Source organism: Triturus cristatus, chromosome 8 (assembly GCF_964204655.1).
Source record: "Triturus cristatus chromosome 8, aTriCri1.1, whole genome shotgun sequence".
Lineage (NCBI taxonomy): Eukaryota > Metazoa > Chordata > Amphibia > Caudata > Salamandridae > Triturus > Triturus cristatus.
Genome location: NC_140591.1, coordinates 1,126,481,468 through 1,126,501,330, shown reverse-complemented (window position 1 = coordinate 1,126,501,330; position 19,863 = coordinate 1,126,481,468). Strand labels below are relative to the sequence as shown.

The window sequence follows — 19,863 nt, the reverse complement described above, 5'->3', positions numbered from 1 at the left end:
GCACACTCTGCAAATGAAATGCATTTTTAATCTCATTCCTTTGATGTATGGCAGCATTAATAAGTTAACCGTGAGGATGAATTCATAACCCCTGGGACACCTGCTGGGGGGAAAGAATGCATGTATTTTAACGAGCGCTAAAAATAGACGAAGTTGCAGCCTCCTGCAAGTCCCCAGTGCCATGGCTCTGTGTTTCTATGGAAATGTTTCACATATGTGCATGTGCGTAGGTCTAATGAGTGTTGTGTTTCCTGCACAGGTGCAGACATGGGACAATTAGCCATGGTGTGTACAGCTCAAGGCAGCTCGCTGCAGCTGGGAAGCAACCAGGCAGAAGTGATGGCCCACTGTGTTTCCCTGTCAAATCGGGTATTGAAGAGTATCTCAAACAGAAATGCAGTGCAGTTATGTGATTTCAGAATATAGCAATCATTGGGGACTGATGTCAAAACTAACTGGTGACCAAAGTGCAATACAGAAGCTCTGTAGCATAATTTAACACTTAACGGCATTTAGAAAATTACTGGAAAATGCACCATTTCTCCACTCTTTTTTTCAAATTTTTCTCGGGGTAAGAGCCTCTCCATAACCCTCGTGGGTTGTTCGGGCTCGCTCGCTAAAGTGCAGTATGACAATAATTTTACGCCACACCACTTTCAAATGTCACCAGCCGCCACTGGAATGCATGTGGTAAAGGAATGCATGGTAAAGATGCATCTGTGGTCCGGGCTGCATCGTAGAGGCACGCGTGGTTTGGCCATGCCTGCCTCTATCATACAACTGTTTTCTGCTCATGGGGCGTGTGCATTCCCTCAAGTGGTCACGGAAAACTCTGTATTCTACAGTTTTGAGATGCATTTCGCCGTCATGCTAATAAGTGTCAGAGCTCCCAATTCCTGGAAACAGAAGACACCATGAAATATGAGTATGCGTGATAACAAGCACTCCCAACCTTCCTGAACACGTTATCCAACCGCAGTAAACAGGCACCTGTTTGGGAAAACCACATAAATATCCATGCAGGTGTGTTACACATTAAACACATGTACCTTTAAGCCTAATTGACTATACAATACAAATTTTCTTATAAACCTATAAAACAAGGGAATGTGAATGCCCATTATTCACTCACCAAAGCTGTCCGCATGGAAGAGTGTCATGGCTTTGCTGACCGAGGTGAGCAGAAAGTTCCATCTCAGCTGGAAACTGGCAGCCAATTTCTTGAAATCATCTTTATTTTTGCTTGGCTGTTCGAAAACAGTATTTGGAAAATAACACAGTGCGAGCTGTAATTAAACGTTCCAATCTAAACAGTGGGAACTAAGATAAATTGACTGAATAACTTTAAAGAACATAAGTACATTTATTCTAACAACAGATTTAAAGTGATGCTAACATAAATAACACGATTTTTTCAATATACAAATTTCGGGGTGGTATTCTTAGTTTACCAGGTTTTATTCACAATCTTTCCCCATATATTTACAGAACACAATACTTCTGAAAAAAGGAGGGAAAGTAGTTTCTGTTACTTATATAAAAAGAATCTAGCTTCTGTCCTTTGACGGTGCTCCATAAATACATTTTAGGCGGCTAACTTAGAGAGGGTCACCGACAGACAGAAATACTTTCTGCTGTACCATTTGCTGTACCCATCTGCCCCTTTCCTCCACCCTGACCTAAACACTTTGGGCCTCATTTACCTGGAATTAAAGCAGCACGGTGGCCCAAACCCATTTGGCTGTGCCGCACTGCGTTATTTCCAAAGCACTGGGATGCGTCATATCTACAACGATATGACGGTTTCCTTTGCTCTCCCCTGTGCTGGCACACAATTTGCTGCAATGCTCCAACACAGGGTATCTGCACTGAGGGGAATGATTGTTTATGTGCAGGAAGGGGTCCCTTCCTGCACATAAACAATCTGAAAGGGCGTTTTTAAACTTCTATGTGTGCCGCTTAATGTAGCACATATAGAAATTAAAAAACTGCATTTTTTCCAATGATTGATTATGTGTATGAAGGGACACCTTCCTGCTCATAAACATTCACAGGAGGTGATTTCCTCGTTCTATGTGTGCTGCAGAATGCAGCATGCAAAGAAAGAGGAAAAAAACGAGGAGCAATGAAAACATTTCTCCTCGTTGCGCCTCCCTACGCCTCCCCTGGGGAGGAGTGGCCTTCTGATGCATTTCCAGGTTTACAATTTCTTGTAAATCTGGGAATGTGGTAGAAGCCGTGGGCGTTGCGTGGGAACACCCACAACAACACCCATGGCACGCCCATTTCACGCAAAGTGTTGCATATAAAGCGGCCATATTTACAAAGACACGAAAAGCCACACAGGGTGGATTTACGTGTCGCTGTAAATATGGGGCAGCAGGAAGCGCCGCCGGTGCGTCACAAACAATGATGCACTGGCATCGCAAGGGGCTTGTAAATAAGCTGCTTTGGGCTCATTTAGAAGCCCATTGCGCCACCGGTGTGTACCTTTTTTTGAAGCACAGGCAGCGCAATGGGTGTGCCCATATATATAAGCCCACGTAATGTCAACCTGCATGACTTTTCATAGCAATGTAAATATGGGCCCCTTTCGGGCATTACTCTGCATGAAAGGGGCGTTTCAATGGTGTTGCTGTGGGTGGCCCATGCAACATCCATAGAACCTGACACATTCGCAGATTTACAACGTTTTGTAAAGCTGGGAATGCATCCGAATCCTACGCTTCCCCAGGGGAGGTGTAGTAGTGGTGCAACAAGGGGAAATACTTTAATTTCTCCTAGTTTTTTCCTCTTTCTATGTGTGCTGGATTCTGCAGCACGCATAGAAAGAGAATGCCATCAATGATTGTTTTTGTGCAGGTGTCCCTTCCTGCACAAAAACAATCATACCCGCAACGCAGGCACCCTTGCAACATGACCCAAGATTGCCTGCGCTGGCATAAGGCAGCCAATTGTACGCCAGCGCTGGGGAAAGCACACAGATGCGTCATATTGTTGTTAATATGATGCATCCTTGTGCTCTTAAAATTACGCAGCTCAGTGCAGCAATATGGCTTGCAACTCTGCACTGTGCCATTTTGTAGTAAATGAGGCCCGTTGTCTGGCAAGTAAGTTATCTGGCTAGTTAGTTATAGAGACAAGCCATCGTTGAAAATATTGTGCAGATAATGTACAGGAAATATGGCAAATGTTCATGAGAGAAGAACCAGTGATTTAAATGATGTTTCAATTTTAGGTTTTTGCATGAAAGCCTGCTCTGCGCTACTCTGTGAAAGAATCTGGCAACTGGATAGGTATCCTAAAAATCACACGAGGACCAATTTTGCTATACAGATCACATACACATCTGAAGAATTAAGCTATGTTAGTGGCACCAACATGGTTGATTATAGAAATGAAAATACCCCTTGGTGGATCCTGCCACTGACAGCTGGATGGTTGTCTTTCAGAGCTGGGGCTTCCAGTTGTAAAGGGTCTAGCCCCACCAGAGAAGCAGCGTGATCTCTGTACATTGAGGTTTTAGTTTAATGAACAGAGTGAACTGCCGGGATGAGTACGGCTCAGTCTTGAAGGCAATGCAACTGGTGATACCCTCATTCACACATGGTTGCATGGTAGAGTTTCTAGAAAGTGGCCCACGTCTGGACAGGTAACCATGGAACATTCCCAGCTTGATAGTATGCACTCGAGAGGTTTCATTCCATGCTATTTAGTAAGCTACATTCTGGGTACCTCAGACGTGCTGCAATTCCCTATTTTGGGAGGTTTGGGGACTGACACTACAGAAAAACGATGGCACGGAACTCTCTTCTATCATACAACAGTTACCATCCCAAGTCGCATCGCGACAATCAGCCGTATGGGCAATTCCTCCGCATTCGAAGGAATTGCTCTTCCAGAGAGAAGTTCAACAAACATGCCAAAGTTCTTTCCCCCCAACTCAAGATTAGGCATTAGCCGACATAACTTGTTCGACGCTCTCTGAAAAGAGCAGCCAACAGTAACAGAGAGGCATTGATTGAGCCACCGGTCCAGAAAGAAGAGATGTCAAGGCTTACATGTGTGAATACATTCAGTGCCATCTCCGATGGAATACAGAAAAGTGTGCGGAAAAAATGGAGGATTCTAAACATAGGCAACAAATCGATTCCTGATCCTTTATTTGCGTTCAAAAGAAGCACTAACTTGAGGGACAACTTAGTCCACACGAGACCTAGAACCAAGAAACCCTCTACACAGGACACTCTATGGAGTTTTCCAGCGATCAAAGGGCACTTCCCGTGCGGTACCTGTGCGGCGTGTCCTCAGACAAAACACACGAGCTCTGTGGACATAGGCACAGACAGACCATGGTCTCAAGTTCGCCACACAAACTGTAATAGTAAGAGGCTTATTTACTTGGTTACATGCCCATGCGGACTGCACTACGTGGGCATGACCACCCGTAAAGTAAAACTGAGAATTTTGGAACACAAGAGCACCATTTGGTGCAAAAAACAAGCTATGAAACTTACAAACCATTTTGTCGACCTCAAACACACAGCGGACAAACTTATTTGGACTGTTCTTGAGCAACCATATATCCCTGCTCACATTACAGATGTACCAAGATTCTTATTCATCAAAGAACAGAAATGGGTGCACGAACTACGCTGTGACAGCAATGGTTTAAATGACCTTGGACCACGTTATAGCTACAGCGGCTTACAGCCACTGAGATGTCTTGGACAAACTATGGTCTGCCATTTCTCTTACAACGCAATCCAATTTACCCCAATGCAACAGGATCACACTTAATATGTGTCCCTATTGAGTGCTGGAGGTAAAACAACAAAATCTCAACTGGTATGATTATTAAGGACGGTTAGAAATGCATGTACAGCACATTGCAAGGAAGGAAAAGGGAGACTGGTGAAATTTTTCAGTAGTGCACTTGGCATCATATATTTACAAAATACAATAAAGTACAGTTGAAACATCACTGTAGGCAAGAAATGCGACAGCAACCCGAATTGGACTTGGTGCTCAATTGTGTAAGTGACACAAAAAGTGGTGACACAAGTGACAATGTGTAATCAGCGAAAAACGGCGCAACATAAAATTGGTGGATAGATATATACAGTGAGTGTTGGTGGTTCTAGCAATTATTTAACAAGTTTGTTCAATGGAGACAAATATTTGGTTGAATCACAGAGAGTAATGCACTATTATTTGCGCTGAACGGTCGACAACGTTTCGATCCTTTAACTCAGGATCACCTTCAGGACCGGATTGCTGAAATTAGAGCGGTGCTGTACAGGGGGGACAAAAAGGAGAGGGAGAGGGATCAGGGGGAGGGAGGAGGAAGGGATACTCATGCAGCGCGGGAAAGTGAGGGCCGGATTCAGGTGGCGGAAGAACTGATCATGTGGTTTAAGGCAGGTAAGGAGTGGGTGAAGTGCGCAAGTGCGAAGGCAGGTTGACGAGCCAGGCGATGATAAAAAAGGGGCTGGTGAGCGTGAGTTTGGGAGCGTGTTGTGAATTACGCCGGGGAGTAAAGGCTCAGGAAAAACCGACTAATACCTGAGGAGGACACGGTCCCGTGTCCCTGGAGGGCGTGGTAATAATTAATTAGAAGAAGTGGATCGGATTCCCAGTCAGGATATCCTGGAAAAAGGAGGGAGTGAGCGTAATTAAGCAAGGCAGGGTGTTTAAAACGGTGATGTGAGCGCGCAAGGACAGGAAAATACCTGGATGAGAAACACGGCAATGATGCGTGTAGAGAGCGGTGCCGTGCCGCGGAGGGAACATCGGCAAGCGGGAAGGTTAAAGATGTGGTGACTCCTCGTTGTACCGCGAATCGGTACTGATGGGGAAGTGCTAAGGAGTAAGACATGGGTCAAAGAATGGCCAGGGGCCGAGGAGCTAGTCTATACTATTGGAACAGGTGCCGAAACTTACTTCGTAGATGTGGAGTGAATCCAAGAATTTGCGGGAACGCAGGGGTTAGCGGCTCCTTGTAACGTGCGTGTGTCGGTGTAAAATGAACGTGCCGCAGTGGTGGTATAAGGCATAGACTCGAGTTTCCGGGTCAGTGGACGTCACAGGGCACATGATCGCGGTATTAGCCAGTGGTTGGAGACGCTGCATGGAGGGGGGTGGGCTAGGGTGGGGAAAAGAACAACTAGACCACATTGGTAAAAGTCTGGTAATGGATACTTAAACCACAAGCAGCTCACTCGCATTATGGGATGTATAATGAATAGCCATAAGTTATATGGTTACAATCAATGGAACACACATAAGAACATTCAGTGTATAACAGGTTAGATCAAAATAAATAGGCGGGATTTACAATGATGTCCGAAGTATATGATCACATGTAAAAGGCACGAAGGGCAAAAAAAAAAAACTTGATTTACAGGAAAAGTCATGGAAATATCTTCAACACAGATTTTTGGGGAGACCAGAGTGGAGGAGTGCTGCCTCGTTAGTGGGGAACAGGTGAGGCATTCTCTATCTGGCTCCGGGGGTTGGGGTTGTGTGAGGGTGGTAGTTATAACATGATGGTGCTATTCCATTTGTCAATAGTGTTTACACCTGTGTGGACAGAGTTACAAACAGTGATCCATTTGCATTCGCACTTGTTGAGAAGTGCTTTCATGTCGCCACCTCTCATTGGGAGTGTGGGTTGGTCTATCACCTGCCAGTTGATATGTTTCACAGTGGTTTTGTTGAATGTAATGTGTGACCAGGGGTGCTGTAAGGACTTTGCAATGGATTCTACTTTTGTGTTGGATTATCCTTTGTTTGACCATTTGGGTGGTTTGTCCAATGTAGATGAGGTCGCACGGACAGCGGATCGCATAGATGACGTTTTGAGACCTGCATTTGGTGAGAGTCTTTAGTTTGTATGATTGGTTGTTGGTTTTGAAGTCTATGGTATTGACTGTGAGGTCACAAATAACACAGGCTTGGCATTTGTACTGTCCCATGGCAGGAGGTAGGCCCCAGGCGGTAGTGATAGTGTTCTTGCCTGGTGCTTCGATCGGCCATGTGATGACATGAACCAGGTGCGTGGCTAGATTGCTGCCTCGCTGGTAAGAGAAGAGTGGAGCTTCTCTAAATGTATCAAATGGTTGTAGCAGCTGCCAATTGCGTTTGATGATCTTACGAACTTTATTGCTGCAGGGGCTGAATCTTGAGACAAAAGGGATCCTCGTCATGGTCTTTTTGGGTTGTGATGTCAGGAGATGTTCTCGATGACAGTACCAAGCTCTTTTCCGGGCTTTGGTCACAAGACATTTAGGATAACCTCTGTCACTGAGTTTTTGGATTAAGATGTCTGATTCTCTGAAGTAATCTTTCCGCCATTTGCAGTTCCTGCGGATACGTAGGAACTGACCATATGGAAGGCCATCCCTGAGGCCTCGTGGGTGGTAACTTGAGTACTGAAGAAGGGTGTTTCTTTCGGTTGGTTTCCGGTATAAGCATGTACCGGTTTTGTCATCTTCTGTGTGTATTATGACATCTAAGAATGGAAGGTCATTGGGTCTGGACTCATGGGTGAATTTGAGGTGAGTTTGAGACTGGTTGAGCCATTCGATGAAGGGGTCCAGGCTTTGGGCAGGGCCTTTCCATAGTAGGAGAATATCATCGATGTAGCGTCGCCAGAGGGAGATGTGGTCGATAAAGGGGTTCTTGGTAGTGAGTGTGTGGGTCATCTCCAGGTTGTGGACGAGGAGAATAGCAAAATTGGGGGCAAAGCATGCTCCCATAGAGATGCCCTTGACTCGGGGGTAGAAGGTGTCGCGGTACAACAAATAGTTATTTTCTAGGGCGAAGTGGAGCAGATCCATGATGAATTCGGTAGGTATTAGGGTGGGTCTTGGCCTGGTCTCAAGTAAGGATTCGATGACTTGAAGTCCTTCATTGTGAGGGATGTTAGTGTACAGTGATTCAATGTCTAACTCAACCATCAGATCAGTTTTGGTGTCAATGGGTCTGTCTTCAATGGTGAGGATAAGGTCCATGGTGTCTCTGATGAAAGTTTCTGTGGATGGGACTAATTCTTTTATTATGACATCGATGTATTTACCCAAGGGTTCAAGGATCGAACCGCAGCCTGAGACGATGGGCCGTCCTGGTGGGTTGATGCTGTCTTTGTGGATCTTTGGTAAGCCATATAGAACCGGTGTGCGTGAATGTCGATTGTTGAGGAAGGTATATTCTGTCTGGGTTATGATGTTGAGGGATCTGGCTCGTCCAGTGGCAAGTTGTATTTTGGTTCGGAGGTCTGGTAGGGGGTCTTTGGTGAGTGGGCGGTAGTGGAGAATGTTAGATAGTTGTCGTTTAATTCCCAGGTCATATTTGTCAGTGTTCATGACCACGATACCTCCACCTTTATCCGCTGGTTTGATTATTAGATCAGGTTTACTTTTGAGGTTGATCAATGCTTGTTTTTCTGAGAGGGGTAAGTTATATGGTACAAATTCGAATTCAGCTTGAAGATTTTTAACTTCGCGTAGAACAGAGCGTTCAAAGGAAAGGATCTCTGGATGCATGCTGGAGGAGGGTGGATTGAAGGTGGAGGGTGGTTGGGACCGTGGTCCCGCCGGAAGAACAGATTGGGGTTTGTCCGAGAAGAATTGTTTAAGTCGAATTCTACGGAAGAATAGTAACAAGTTGGACTGTAGGTCCAGGAAGTTAGTCCGTTCACTGGGAACGAAACTGAGGCCTCTGCTGAGAATGATGATCTCATCATGGGAAAGGATGTGGTTGGAGAGGTTGAAGATAGGTATTGATTGAAGGTCCACTGTGGAAGAGGGTGAGATCTGTTCAATTACTGTTGTGGTCCCCATTGGTAGTATCTGTTTCGTGTTTGTCTTTCTCCTGAGAATTGAGGTTGGTATTGGCGATTGGTCCGTGGTCGAGATTGTAGATGGCCGCGTCCGCGGCCTTGTCCTAAAAAACCTTGTGGTAGTAGCGGCGGTGGTCTGTTGGCTGTTATGGAGGTACTTGGTCCCTCTCCCGGATCAGAGTCCTCAAGGGAGGTATTGAAGGAGTCGGAGAAGGTGATCTGTTGGTTGTTGCGATATCTGCCCCAGTTGCGTGTCCTTGGTGGTATGTATGGGGTGTTGAAAAATGTGTCCCGTAGATAAGGGTATGTTTTGTCTACGCTGTAGAATTTGATGTCCTTCTGGATTTTGGTAACTTTCTTGTTCAGCTCAAAGGTATTGAAGGTACTGATGGTCGTATCTGTTCGCCACACTATCTGCACCCTTTGAGATAACCGCCACCTGCCAAACCTTCCATTACAGGTTAAAGAGAAGTTCATTTCAAATCCTATTGCACATTATAAATATGCGACACATTTTCATACATTGCAGACATTAACTAATAGAGATGTCTTTTTATTCTATGGGTAGCGGGCTGACATTTTGCGCTCCCAACCTACATCTCCCATGAGCACTCATGTTTATTGTAGTCGCACAGTACATGTACGGTCATTGTGATTCGCCTGCTTGCTAGTCTACATTACCCAGGTTTATACGCAGAACTGGGTTGCGTACATGCCCACACTGCCTCTGACCTATTTAATCGTCGGCAACATGGCCGCCGGTTACCTGCGGCTGCAGCTCTTCTACCGCCAGGGGTACCGACGGACAGGTAAGCCGCATCAGTCATGCTTAGGCCAGAATCTCCGCATCCCTGTGGGTTACAAGCACTTTTTAATCTCTTATCTGAATTGTCCGCTGTTGCATATTTACGACTCACTTTCTTGACTTGATGTATTCCCTTCAGGTTACATACAGTTCACGCTGGTCAGTCTTTTCCGGCTTTGGCCACAGTATGGGACTATTTTGTTCACCTGCTTCTGTTAAGCGCAGCGGCATCTACACTAATCTGTGCCATATGTCTAGTGATGCAAACTTTGCACTTTATGACTCCCTCTCGATTGTTTAACACATTTATTAACCTCACAAGAGAAGTTTTTTACCTCACAAAAGATATTAGTAAATTGAGTGTCTCTTTCACAGCGGGATGTCGCTTTGGTTATTATTGGCTTGGTTACACTTGTATACACATCAGCCCTTTAATGGAACCGGGTGACCAGCGATTTAGGGCGGCAGTTAACATTGCACTGTGACTACTGGCATCATCCACCACTGCGCGTCAGTACATTGCCTATATGCCGGTGAGTTGACCTAACCACTTAAAGCTGTCTTTACCTTTAAACATCAAGGAGATTTACAGCCGACTACCCTTTGTTTATTACAAGCTCCCCTCTAGGTATGCCGTAACTAATTGCTCTTACCTAGACCTAGCGGCTACAAACTTTGCTGCCAATTATCTTGACGGCTAGGAACAGCCCGTCATGCAGTTCCTTTCCATTGATGCTTGAAAGGGTTTTAGATCTGGACTGTAGATTTATTCATATTTGCCTACATCTGAAGGCCATTTTGGGCTCTGAGTTATCGGCTTAGTGATGCACTTATGAGCCTTGTTTAGAGTGATGACATCTACTTAATAGTATGTGTGGGACAGCCATCTGATCACTAATGTTCTTTACACTCTAACAATGAGGACACCAAGGCTCTGCTATGTCACACATATATACATATAATAGCACATAGCAGCTGGCACAGAGTTGTGGCTCCTACTGTATCAATTTCGCATCTTCGCGCATTAAGAGACAAATAAACCACATACATTGTATCCTTTCCATCATCAGAAGTTCGGCTCACAGGCATTTTTATGCTGTTGCTGACATTGTGAACAGGTTGCTCCAGTTTTGTTTTAATGTTTCAGGTGTATCCAACAGATTATTGCTATATTGGTCTGACACTTGCAAACGTCTTTCAGAGCGGTGCCTCCCGTCCTGAGCTGTTGCCAGGTTGAGGTGAGGCCTTTTACTTGTAATCAACGGGTAAGACTAATTTCTATCTCCTTGAATGTTGCACTATGAAGGCAGACTACTGATGAGTACAACCGACTCACACCACTTTGTTGATAACTATGCGTTCTCAGACATATGCATATGATTTGTCTTGTTACTTTTGTCATCCACAGGTTGAACCAGTAAATCGTGTTTATCACAAGTCGGATTACTGGGTTTGTATTTGTATCTGTTTCTATTTACCTTGCACTCAGATCATGTTTTCACTGTTTCACATAATCAAACGCAGTAGACCTGTTTCACTTGTCACATGCAGTAAACATCCTTCTATACTGCAGGTGCACTGTTTTTAATCCTGACAATAGGAGTGAGCTAATGAGGATATTTTCGCTCTGAGTAGTTAATTTTAGCATCACGTACCTCACTCGTTTTTAATTTTTTCTTGCACTGCGCCCATTGCCCAACCAGTTTAATGTTTCACATCTTGAGGATCTTAGCATATCCTTTGTAGAGTAGGAATCAAAACATCACTGAGCTCCTCCCTCACAGTGAGGGGTTTGTAGCCCTTGGCGGGGCTAGGTGTCTCCGCCAAGAGGAGAATCCCAGATGATTAAGCATGCCACCTCAGTGGGTGATGGGATTTCGTCCTGTTAAGGGACTCTTTCACTAGTGACTAGTTATCTTTACCATTGTCTCGTGTGGTGCTCTTCAAGCATGCTAGACCCAAGGATTCTTTGTGTTTTGCAACCATGGAACATTCCCAGCTTAATAGTATGCACTCAAGAGGTTTCATTCCATGCTATTTAGTAAGCCACATTCTGGGTACCTCAGACGTGCTGCAATTCAGTACTTGGGCTGTCTAGAGGGGAGGCTCATAGTCCAAGTATGACTCTGTAAGGGTATTGCTGACAACTGGCGGTCCTTTGCAGGAATTAATAAAATAATGCAGAGTAGGCATTAATGGTGGAAGGGGCACAACGAGAATACTTTGCCAATCTGGCCAGAAAGGGTAATGATAGTGGACAGGGCGAAGCCTACGTAGGCTGTTAGCTTTTAGACCGATAAACACTTACTGGGGTACCCAGGATGGCAAAGCGGAGTTGCCACTTCATCTGCTAGCCCGTCCCCATCAAGTCAGTTCCCAGCTTATTACAGTTTTTGAAAATTCAGCTTATAAATGCTTCTAACGCCCTACCTGGAATACAAAAGCCTGAAGAAGTGATGAAACGCAGTTCAAGAACGCCCTGAGATCTGATGAGGTGCCAAGCAAGGAGATCAAACTGTTCAAACCTGGAATATGAAAGTGGAGATATAATGCTGCAACCATATATAAATTACTGTCTTTCTGTGCAAGTGAGAAAGCAGAAGACCTAGGCACATTTAATGAATAATACCATGTCTACACAAATAAACCCTTTCTCATACATGTTTTCCCACAAAGGTGGAAATTAATTATTCAACTTACTATGGTGAAAGGGTAGATAGAGCATGTCATGTGTTGTTCTTCCATAGGCACCTTGAAATCATTGCCATGCACGCACATACTTGCACCAGCCTACTTGTGTTTTGCTGCTACTGTTCAACCACCTGATTTGGAGACTGCCAATTGGCATCAGCATACCCACATGGCAGGAGGACAAAGGTAACCTGAAGAAGGCTACACCTTAATATTAATGGGTAGCTTGTGCTTCTCTTTTATAACTACCTTTCGCGATCTCCAAGTACAGATTGAAGTAAAGAGGTGTTTCATTGAAAGGTGGTTGAATACCTTAGCATGTGTGCAAAAAGCAGTTTAGGTAGCCCAGGCACCTGCTCTTCAGATCTGTCATAGCACAATGCTTTATGGATAAAACCTATGAATAATTGTTCTGTGGGTATATCAGGACCAAAGCTAGGGAATGGTACCCAAAGGTATAGTTCCGCCTGAGGAGTCCTACATTAATCCACCTCTGTGTGTGGGGCAGGTTCATCTTCACAACACCCTGTTACTTGGATGAAAGATTTCTGCAAACATCTGCTTTTAGTGAACCCTTAGATGCCTATGAAGAAAAAGGGAAGAAGAATGTGAGGCTGCTTGCTCCTACACCCCCTTGTTCTGAGTGCTCCTATCACTAGAGCCATCCCCAAGACGTAGCGCTAATAACTGAAGTTCAGGAGTCCCTTTACCACCCATGACTCCTGGTTCCAGCCTATAACGTGCCAAGACACAGAGATGTTCCTTGAAAGTATTCACTTGGGTATTGGCAGCCTTGCAGGAAATGACAGAATGCAATGATTGCCCACTGTAAGGAACTCCACTTGACGCGAGTACAGCAGCAGCAGACACAGAATTAGCTTGTCCACCATAAGGCAAACCTGTTAAGATGAACAGAAGTCCAACAGAGATTCAGGTTTAAGTCTATTTATTAAAGTAAGTCACGTGTAATATCACCCCACCAGGGGCAGAGCAGTCTGACACCTGATCATCCCTGGCCCTTATGAGATCTTCCATCTGACTGGTAGAATCCAGTGGACACCAACATTCTTCATGAACTCAGACACCATGGAAACAAACAGCACACACTAGGTACACAGAATACAAGAACAAGTAGACCTCCACCATAACCACACAGACTCAAAAACAAACCACAGAGCGAAGCATCGACTAACCACAGCCCGCCATGACTTAATCATATTACGGAAAATAAACACCAGACACACACAAACACATAGCAACACAATGTAGCCCAAATAATCAACAGTGATCACAGTCTTTCTGCGACTTACACACACTATGAAGTGATGCATGTGACCCATAACCTGCCCATAAATGACACACTTCCCAAACCAATGATGCACATGACCTACAGGCTGCCTACAAGTTACTTACTAACATGATGCAATGCATACAACCCTCAGTCTGTCAATGACTTAATTGCATCCAGTATCGGACAAGCATGACCCATAGCCTGCCTATGACTAGCAAACAATAAAGGCATGACACATGCGATCTGCAGCCTGCCAACAACATATACACTAACGAAGTATATTCCATGCTACTACACAATCTGTCCACATCTATGGCATAGATCAGTTTATCAAATAACAAAGAAGCACATGCAAACACATGACCCAAAATAGGATATATGTTGAGAAGTCACAAATGAAAGGTGTCCCTTCCTGCACATAAACAATCACTAATGGTGATTTGTAACTCCTATATGTGCTTCATTGTGCAGGACACATAGAGGTTGCAAATCATACTTTTCTTAATGATTGTTTATGTGCAAGAAGGGACACCTTTCCGAATATAAATATTCATCATGGTGATTTGCTGTTTCTATGTGTGCTGCACAATGAAGCATACATAGAAACAGAAAAAACGAGGAGAAATTACATATTTCTCCTCGTTTCACCATGTTAAGATCAGATTTATCCCGGTCTTAATTTTGACGCTGCCCCATATTTTATGTACCCTTGTAAATAGGGGGCAGAGTCAAAATAAATAGGTGTTGTGGCAGAGCCCCCGCCGCAATAACCATTGCCCGCCCCTTTCATGCTAAGTTTAGCATGAAAGGGGCCCTTATTTACAAGGTGGCGTTAAGCCACATTAAGTGGCTTAACACCGCCATGTAAATAAGGTGAAGGACTTAACGCCACAGGAACGTCAGAAAAAGTGATGTTCCTGTGGTATTAAGCCCATGTGAATATGCCCCATTGTAAGATTATGTTGGCGTACTGAAGATTTTGCCCGGGACTAGTTATTATCACGGGAGGGTTGGGACTGTTCATCATCATGTCTTTTGTATGCTTCTTCAGGCGTATTTAGTTACATGATGATTCATTGGTGTATCTCTTACAGTGACTGAACCAAACCTTAGCCATGACTGAACCAGAGTCTCAGCCAATGACCAGGGCATGTCAGGCTATCGAATCCATAACTACATTTAAATGGCAATTTCTCCGCGGAGCTATACAAATTAACTGTTGTGTAAAAACTCAGCACTTGTTTCCCAATTTTCCCAATAACTCTGATGTTACTAGAGGAAGCAGCAGAGGTATTGTGTGAAGGCCTGAGTGGTCCATTCTGGTTGGCCTTCCAGTTCAGAAAAGCAACTGCTGGATTTATGTGAACTAATTTCAAGAACAGATGTCAGTGTGGTCCAAAATGTTGAAGTAAACTGAGATGCACGATCTGTTATTTATAGTGGGAAGAACACAAAATGGTACAATTTATTTTTCTAACTGCTTCACTAAGGTATGGCACTGAGAGGTAATAAATGTCCTATTGTGACAGAGGAATCTATCAAACCCATAAGAGTCTAACACAAGCAAGTTCAAGCTAAATTCCACGGTGGACCAGGAGCTGGTAGGGGTTGTAACAAATCCAGAGGTTTCCCAGGTGAGGTCTTTGTAAAAGAACACGTAAAGACCTGTATTACCTGTATTCAGGCAGTGTTTCGTAGGCCACTAGAAAGAGTGAGTGATAACTTATTCTGCTTCACAATCCTTCGTGACCAATAATCAGTGCTTTATAGTACCATTGTAGCATTTGATATTTTAGTTGTTTAGTAGGTGCACATAATTTTCCTTCTGAGTAAGCCAAACTTTCATAACATGTCTTATTTGTGGCTTTTATCCATTCTTGACAGTTAACACCTAGTAGAGCATTTCTCAGTCTTTCGATAAACCCATTAGGTGTTACTGAAACAGTCTAAAAACAAAAAGGTTAGTGGGGCTGGAGTTTCCTCACGACCCCACTAATAGTAGGTCCTGGCAATTTCCTAAGCCTTGCTTTTCTGCAATATTCTCACAAATGAAAGCTTTTATGGGCAGACCCAATATCATGCAAGGAATTGATTAGTATGTAGCCATATCAGGCTGTGAAAGGGGCTTGTATCTTCCAATGGGCAACTATATCGATCTTAGCCACAGTCAGCCTAAGTGTTTTATAAATCTGTCATTCCTGGAGACACCTGCTAAGATCTGGTCTCTTGATCCCAGTGTTGAGTGATTGTGCAACCTGAAGCCTCCTTTATTGAAATCAGCATCTACATGTTCAAAGTTTAGCACATGATCACCGACATGCAGATGGCCAGGTTTCTCCTTGTATTCCCTGAAACAGTGGTCATATACCATTGGGTATACTGCTTGGCTACAGTGTGGTACCAATCCATCAGTAGTATACATCCCGATTTTGTATGCAGATATTACTATTAGGGAAGTCTCAACACAGTTCCACAAACTTCTGGGTATCTATCAGCCATCAGGTTCCATTCCCAACTATTCATGTATCGCCCAGCTGTTTGCTCCCAACCTTCTTTTACAGTCTCACACTGTATAGTTATGAAGTTCTTGGGTCTATTGTGTCAAAATCAATTTCTCAAAGGATGTTAGTTCAGTTATGGCCATCTATCTTTATTGGTACAGTGCCCTTTGTAAAGCTGGTAATAATAAATATTTTGAGTTCATTGACTTAGAATCCTTGCTTTCACATTTCAAAGGATTTGGTTCAATACTGTCATTCAGGTCTCAAATTCTATCCCTTCTCACGTTAGATTGTAGTGCTGCTTCAAGCTTGTTGACCTGCCCCTAAGGGGAATGTGATGAGTCTTAGTTTTGCAGCAAACTCATTCTAGATATTGAGCAGTGCTTGATCCCTATCAGCCTCAACAGTCGGTAACGTTGAGACCACTCATAAATAATTCATGGTTGGTATTCCAGCAACCTCAGTCAAATTGACCATGTAGTCATTTGCGAATAATGACTTATTTCTGTTCACGCAAAAAAGATTTGAACTTAGTTCCCATATTAAATCTTAAATCTTACTTTATACACCAGTGATTCTAAAGATAAATCAAAGTGCAGGAGCGATAGAGGAAATTGCTACCAGTTTCTCCTCTATAACATGGACATTTCTATTTGATGTCCATTTATCTTGATTCTTGCTTTGAGTGATTTGTAGCTAGCTGCACTGTTTTAATAAATAATGTATTGCAATGGCAGATTTTACTAGGAACTTGCGTAAGAAGGTCCAGCTTACACAATCAAATTCTCTCTGTCCCTTTCTAATATTAATATTCTTCTCCACCGAATGAGTTACTTGTTTGATAGTGTCAAAACTCTGTCTCTAGACAAACCAATATTGATCTATTATAAAAAAAGATAGGACTATATGGTCTCCGTTCTCAGAATACATTTAGATATTTTAGCATCGGCAATGAGTCCTGTAGAAAAATAAATGTTTTTGATATTTTTCTATTTTTCAGTTCATTGTTTTTTTGAAGTGTCTTGCATAGTTTCTAAGTGGTCCACTGAGTAAGAAAGAATTCAGTAGATGAACAAGGCAAAGTATAAGGAAAGGTAAAAAAAACTGTGTAAAATATATCAGTTACCCAACCTGTCTCCGGCGGTTTATATGGATTTATCTCCCTTCCTATATTAATGTTAGGTTATTTAACACCTTCCTAGAATCGCTGATCGGCAAAAGGAGACAAGGCCGGTAAAATCAACGTGGCCGTGGCATCTAATCACAGACACAAACAGAAACATTTGAGCAAATTAAGATTGTTCCAACGGACCGTCTGGATGAGGCAGTTTGTCCCTTCAACTCAACCTGTGTTCAAGCTTTGTAATTGTAATTGTATTTATATGGCTCTTAATAGCCCTGACGAGGCATTTAATCACTTTTCGGTGAGCAAAACGCTACTCAGAATCCCTAAGGATTAGTGGTGGATTTGTTTAGGGAAATATAAGTTGTTAATTTGAGCGGTGGACATGTGAGTCTGTTAGTTTTATTGAATAACATAAAGGAGGGATAGAGGAGTGAAGAGTCAAGATAGTGTTACTTGGGAGATCATATTAGTTAGATGAGGTATTGGATGAGTCAAAGAAGAGATAGAGGAGGGGAGAGTCTAGAAAGTGTTATTAGGGAGATCACAGAGGTAAAATGAGGTTTGGGAAGAGTCAAAGGAGGGATAAAGGAGGGAAGAGCCTAGGATGTGTTATTTTGAAGATCACTTTAGCAAAATGAGGTGTGGGTTGGGTCAAGGAGGGGTAGAGGAGGGAAGACTCTAGAAAGGGTTTTATGGAAGATCATAGTTGTAGACTGAGGTTTGGGGTGAGTCAAGGAGGGATAGAGAAGGTTGAGAGTCAAGAAAGGATCTTAGGGAGATCATTGTAGTAGAATGAGATTTGGAATGAGTCAGAGAGTGGAGGTAAAGGATATATTGAAACAGGTATAGGATGAGACATAGAGTAGTGCATTGGAGGGAGTTGATTTATTTTTCATTCTACAGTAGGAGAAAAGTATACAATATTTCAATACATAATTACATAGAAAGGGTATAAATGTATAAAGGAAAATAATAAAGAGATATAACATTGTATTGCATAACGTTTTAAATGTGCAAGTATGGATAGATAGTTAGAACTTCAGACTTTCAAGTGTTGCTGTATGGAAAAGCTAATTTGTTTGTGTCTTCCCTCATGTATCTTTTTTTAGACTGATCTGAAAACCCATTTTACTACTACGATCACCCTAATCCATTTCTAGACATTTTTCCTTCCTCCATCAAACAGATTCACATGTCCACCTCTCAATTTAACTTGTATTTCCCTATAATAATTCACCACTAATCCTTTTGGGTTCAGGAGTAGTGTGCTACTCATCAAAAAGTGCTTTGACGCCTCGTCTGGGGTAATAAGAGCTACATAAATACAATTACAATATATATATAAAAATAAATATGTATAAATTAATTTACGCTTAACAAGAATACAGGTCACTGCCTAGTTTTCATTTAAATTATTTGATTAGGTGCCTATGGATCTCTGTTTATTAATTTATCTACAAAGATATGTAAATATGATCGTAACAGTTTATCTATAAATGCTTCACTGTTGAAATATTGAGGGAAATAAATTTTTGATATATATATATATGCCAGTAGGTAGTTATAGTTAGGACCTATTTTTCATAGGAAAAGCATTTTTGGTTTTCCCAATAACTTTGGCGTCGTTTAACGAATCATCGCAAACTTTTCAAAACTAGTGGGGCACTCCGGTCAGCTCCTGCCTTGAAAGTTTCGGGGTGATTCGCCAAGCGGGGACCAAGAAAAAAGGGGGTCCCCAAACGTGTTTTCTCCATGTTATTTTCCATAGGAAACTTTAGACACGGCTACAGCCCGAACTGCTGAACGGAATTACACCAAATTTTGCAAAAAGGTAGCCCTTGGTTCAGAAAGAGCCCTTTTTGTTAAATGGTGTAAATCCATTCAGTAGTTCCTGAGAAATTAAAAAAATAAAGGTCGGAAAATAAATTTCCCATAGGAAACTTTAGACACGGCTACAGCCCGAACTGGTGAACGGAATTACACCAAATGTGGCAAAAAGGTAGTGCTTGGTTCAGAAAGCGTCCTTTTTTCTAAATGGTGTAAATCTGTTCAGTAGTTGCTGAGAGATTCAAAAATAAAAGTTTCGATATCTAGGGCAGCGGTGGATTCGTGACACCTCCCGACCACGAGCTTCACTGTGATTGGCTACCAACACCGAAGTGTTGGCAGCCATCTTGTGACTCGGTAGAACCGAGTCACAAGAAAACAGTGAAACAAAGATACAAAACAAGAGAAGGGGGCAGGGTAGAAACACCCTGACCCCCTGGCCTGCTCAGGGGGTCCCACAAGGAACCCCAGGGCCAAAAAAAGCATTTTCTTTTTATAATTTCGGCAAAAGTCGCGTTGAGGTTGCGAATCCTGCCGAAATTATTTTTTTTAAAACTAAGTGCTTCGTTTTCTATAAGCCCCCGGGTGGGCCATATTCCCCTATGTACAGCAGAGTGCATAAGAATTTATTTTGTATTTCTTCCTCTATGTTATGTTATGCAGTGGTGTACATCGAGGATCCCTGTATATTCACTCCTTTAGGCATATGATTGCATAGGGGTTGCTTCATACATTAATTCTTCGGTGCGGTGGTTTGCATAGGGGCTAAACATACACTCC

General features: G+C 43.0%; 1 protein-coding gene across 1 annotated transcript in view; it reads right to left on the bottom strand.

The window, feature by feature from the left end:
• RFX8 (regulatory factor X8) overlaps positions 1-19,863 on the bottom strand; it is an 816,960-nt gene that overhangs the window by 154,728 nt on the left and 642,369 nt on the right. Inside the window, exons 12-13 of the mRNA XM_085620509.1 lie at positions 12,078-12,172; positions 1,133-1,247 (exon numbers count right to left, since the gene is read on the bottom strand). Of these exons, the coding sequence (XP_085476635.1) occupies positions 1,133-1,247; positions 12,078-12,172 (210 nt within the window). The remainder of the gene's footprint in view (positions 1-1,132; positions 1,248-12,077; positions 12,173-19,863) is intronic.